Here is a 4,208-nt window from a genome sequence, read left to right on the forward strand (position 1 = left end):
CCCCAGCCAAGGTGTGCTCAGGCCCTCCCTCCACAGCCTGGAACCCAGACCCCTCCAGCCTCCCACTCTGGCTCCAGAGCCTCTGCCCCCAACTGCAAGGTCAGCCTGGGGTTCCTAACCCCCCACCTTTCTGCCCTTGGGCCCTTCCCATCCGTGGGGTATTTCCCTCTAACCCCGAGAGCAGAAAGGATTGGTAGAAGCATTCTCTATAAATACTTGTTATGTTATAATTGAATTAAAGCCAAAGGCCTGAGCCCTGTCTGGGTCTTATCACCAGCTATGGAAGCCCAGGCAGGTTTATTTACCTCTCTGAGCTCCATGAAACACATTCCAAAAAGGCTATGCCTCTCAAGGCAAGGGTGTCCTGGGTGGGATTAGGGGTTGTCAGTACTGGGGGACCACACATCAGTTCAGGGTCCATCCTATAGACTTAGTAAGATGCAGGTTCTGAAGGGGGAATTCTGTGAGGAGGGGGTGCTTCCCCGGGCATCTCCATCTCCCCAGTGGTAGCAGCCCACCCCTCCCAGGCAAAGCCATGCCCAAGGCAGGCAGGCTGGACTGCACACAGGGCCCGGGAAGCTTTCAGGGGTCTGCCCAGGCCTGGGGAGGGGGGTCTGATCCACCTCGGCTAGCCATTCCAGCGCCCCTCCTCACCAAGCCGTCTCAGGTTCCCACCCTGAGTCTCAGTGGAGCAGGTGGTAAGTATGAGCATCATGTGATGTGGTCGTGGATAAAACCTGGGGCCGCTCCTCCCAGCAGGCTGTCCTAAGGATCCAGAGGCAGCCATAAAGGGCCAAGGGCTTGGGGGTGAAAGGCGGGGCTGAAGGCTAACCCCTCCCTGGGCAGACCCTGGACCACACCAATTCAGAGACAGATCTGTGGAGATGAGGGAGATGAGAGCTGGGCTGGGGAGGGAGGGAGGGGACAGATGGAGAAGCCTAGGGGGCCCAGGAGGAGGGGGATGGTCCCAGCAGGGGTCCCAGCAAAAGCCCCTCCAGCCTGGGGCAGGAGGTGGGCGGAGCTCCCCCTACGCTGTGCACAGCTCCTGCTCCTGGCCCGGCTATCCCAGGAGCCCGTGGGGTCTGCCTTGGGGATGGAAGAGCTCCTGGGTCCTAGCCCCGCAGGGCTCAGCACCCAGGAGACTCAGCGTAGAATTTCATTCTACCTTCTTCCGAGGGGAGGGGCGCAGGGTGAGCAAGGGCCAAGCATGCGCGGCGTGGAGGGAAGCCCCCTACCCTGCTCTGGGCCTCAGGGGCCTTCCGCTTGCTGCGGAGTGATAACTGGTGGTTGTTCAGCTATACTCTGGCCAGGCCCAGAGAGGAACACTTTAGGGCCTGGGCGCCCCCATCTGGGGGCTTTGCTTGGGGCACATCTCGCCCCAACCAACCCGATTCAGAGTCAGGCCCAGAAAGTGTACAGAGCACAGGGTGGGGGGCGTGGGGAGGGGAGCTCCAAGCTCCTGGGAGGCCGGGCCCTGGGATCAGGGCAGGGTACCCCGCCTCAGGACTTGGACAGCCCCAGCTCCTTCCACAGTGGCGAGAGGAGGGGTCAGCGGGGGAGGACAGCCCCCCCGGATCTAAATTTGGAGTCAACTCTGCTTGTCATAATACAAACACTGAGTATATATTTTGTGTGGATATAAACATTTGGCTTTTTTTAAAAAAAAAAAAGACCCTCTCCTCAGGCCAGAGGGAAGCTGGCCTGGGTCGCAGACCCCCTCCTCCACTCCTGGGGAATGGGCTAGGCAGGGGAGAGTACCGCACCTTCGGGCTTAAGGACTGAGGCTGTATCCGACACTTAGATTACAAAGGTTTATTTAGAAAATAGTTTGGTTGTTTGGCTGTCGTTGGTTTTTGGCAAACATTCCAATACTTTCAGTAATCAAAGACTGTCGGTGCCCTCTCCTGCCCCCCAGACGGCGGCCCCAGGTCTGGGAATGGGGGGGGGGTGGCGCGAGTTCGGGGACAGGTCCCCTACCCATTCGAGGGGTCGCATCCATCACTGGGCTACAACCCCGACTTCACAGTCACGCCGCCCACAGGGCCCCTGGCTGAGATGGGAAGGCAAAGGGTCCCCTTTCTCCTTCCCCTCCCCCCAGAGGCCCAGACTGGCCTGGCCCCTGGGCTGCCCAGCCTCCCCCGAGCATCCCCCTGGGCTGCCCAGCCTCCCCCGAGCGCCCCCCCGGGCGCCCCCTGGGCTGCCCAGCCTCCCCCGAGCGCCCCCCTGAGCGCCCCCTGGGCTGCCCAGCCTCCCCCGAGCGCCCCCCTGAGCGCCCCCTGGGCTGCCCAGCCTCCCCCGAGCGCCCCCCTGGGCTGCCCAGCCTCCCCCGAGCGCCCCCCCGGGCGCCCCCTGGGCTGCCCAGCCTCCCCCGAGCGCCCCCCTGAGCGCCCCCTGGGCTGCCCAGCCTCCCCCGAGCGCCCCCCTGGGCTGCCCAGCCTCCCCCGAGCGCCCCCCTGAGCGCCCCCTGGGCTGCCCAGCCTCCCCCGAGCGTCCCCCCGAGCGCCCCCTGGGCTGCCCAGCCTCCCCCAGCGCCCCTGCGCCCGCGGGGAGCCCGCCCGCCCGCCGTCACTGTCGGAAGCCCCTTCTCCTCCGTCGGAAGAGGATGTGCTTGAAGGAGCGGCGGAAGTCCTGGTTGAAGACGGTGTAGATGACCGGGTTGAGCGAGCTGTTGCAGTAGCCGATCCAGAAGAAGAACTTGAAGAGCGGGTCGGGCAGCTGGCAGGCCTCGCGGCAGATGCCGTACAGGCTGTAGCTGAAGAAGAAGGGGAACCAGCACAGCACGAACACGCCCATGACCACGGCCAGCACGAAGGTGAAGCGCTTCTCGCGCGCCTGGGCCACCTTGCGGCGGCACACGCTGCTGCGCGCCCGGCGCCGGCGCGACAGGAAGAACTCGACGGAGCGCGCGCTGGCCCGCGACAGCCGCCCGCCGCCGGGGCCCGGGGACGCCGGGGAGCCCGCGGCCGGGGAGCCCGCGCCCGGCCCGCCGCGCCGCCCGCCGCGCCGCAGCGCGCCCCGCCGCCGCCGCCGCCGCCCCGCCGCGCCCGCGCAGGGCCCGTTCTCGCGCGCCGCCGCCGCCGCCGCCGCCGCCGGGCCCAGCCCGTTCTCCGCGCGCGCGGCCGCGCCGTCGGGGCCCCCGGGCGCGCGCTTCTCGCCGAGCGTGCGCGTGCGCAGCTTGGCCACGCGGTAGATGCGCGCGTACACCAGGCCCATGATGAGGCAGGGCGCGAAGAAGGAGCCGATGCAGGACGACAGGATGTACCAGGTCTCGTCGTTGAGGCCGCACTGCGGGTAGGCGGCGCCGTCCTGCCGGCGGTAGAAGGACACCAGCGGCGGGAAGGAGATGACGGCCGAGATGAGCCACACGGCCACGATGGTGGCCTTGACGCGGCGCGGCGTGCGCTTCAGGTTGTACTCGACGGCCTGCGTCACCGACCAGTAGCGGTCCAGGCTGATGGCGCACAGGTGCACGATGGACGAGGTGCAGAAGAGCACGTCCAGCGCCAGGTACACGCCGCACCACAGCGGCCCGAAGTACCAGTAGGCCATGAGCTCGTTGGCCAGCGAGAAGGGCATGACCAGCGTGGCCACCAGGATGTCCGCCGAGGCCAGCGACACCAGGAAGAGGTTCTGCGGGGCGCGCAGCGCGCGGCTGGTCAGCACGGCGATGACCACCAGCACGTTGCCCACCACGGTGAACACGATGAGGAAGCCCACCACGGCCGCCAGGCCGGCCACCGCGCCCGCCGAGTACTGGCCGGGCGGCGCCCGGGCGGCCCCCGAGGCGTTGGCGCCGCTCGCGTTGGGGCCCTCGGCCGCCGCCAGCGCCGCCGCCAGCGCCGGGGACGCCATGGCGCCACGCGAGCTACGCGGTCCCGCGGGGAGCCGGGGCGCCGCCGCCGCCGCCGCCGCCGCCGCTCGGGCGCCGCGCAGCCCGGGCCGCCCGCATCGCGCCCGCCGCCGAGCCCGCGGGGCGGCTGGGGCTGGGGCTGGGGCTGGGGCTGGGGCTGGGGCTGGGGCTCCGGCTCGGGCTCGGGCTCGGGCTCGGGCTCGGGCTCGGGCTCCGGCTCTGGCCCCGGCTCCGGCTCCGGCTCCGGCTCCGGCGCGCCCCTCGGCCCGCTCACTCGCACCCCGCGGAGCCCCGCCGCCCCAGCGGGCACGCCGGAGCCGCCCCGCGTCCCATCCGGCCGGCCAGCCCCGCGCCCGGC

The 4,208-nt window shown here is 68.9% G+C and overlaps 1 protein-coding gene across 1 annotated transcript; it reads right to left on the bottom strand.

The window, feature by feature from the left end:
* Positions 1-2,565: 2,565 nt before the first annotated feature.
* ADRA2C (adrenoceptor alpha 2C) lies at positions 2,566-3,852 on the bottom strand (the record flags this gene model as incomplete). The annotated part of the gene is made up of 1 exon (XM_080697486.1): positions 2,566-3,852. One exon carries the CDS (start codon positions 3,850-3,852, stop codon positions 2,566-2,568), a length of 1,287 nt encoding a protein of 428 aa, XP_080553612.1.
* Between the last annotated feature and the right edge of the window lie 356 nt (positions 3,853-4,208).

Source organism: Muscardinus avellanarius (genome assembly GCF_963383645.1).
Source record: "Muscardinus avellanarius genome assembly, chromosome: 6".
Lineage (NCBI taxonomy): Eukaryota > Metazoa > Chordata > Mammalia > Rodentia > Gliridae > Muscardinus > Muscardinus avellanarius.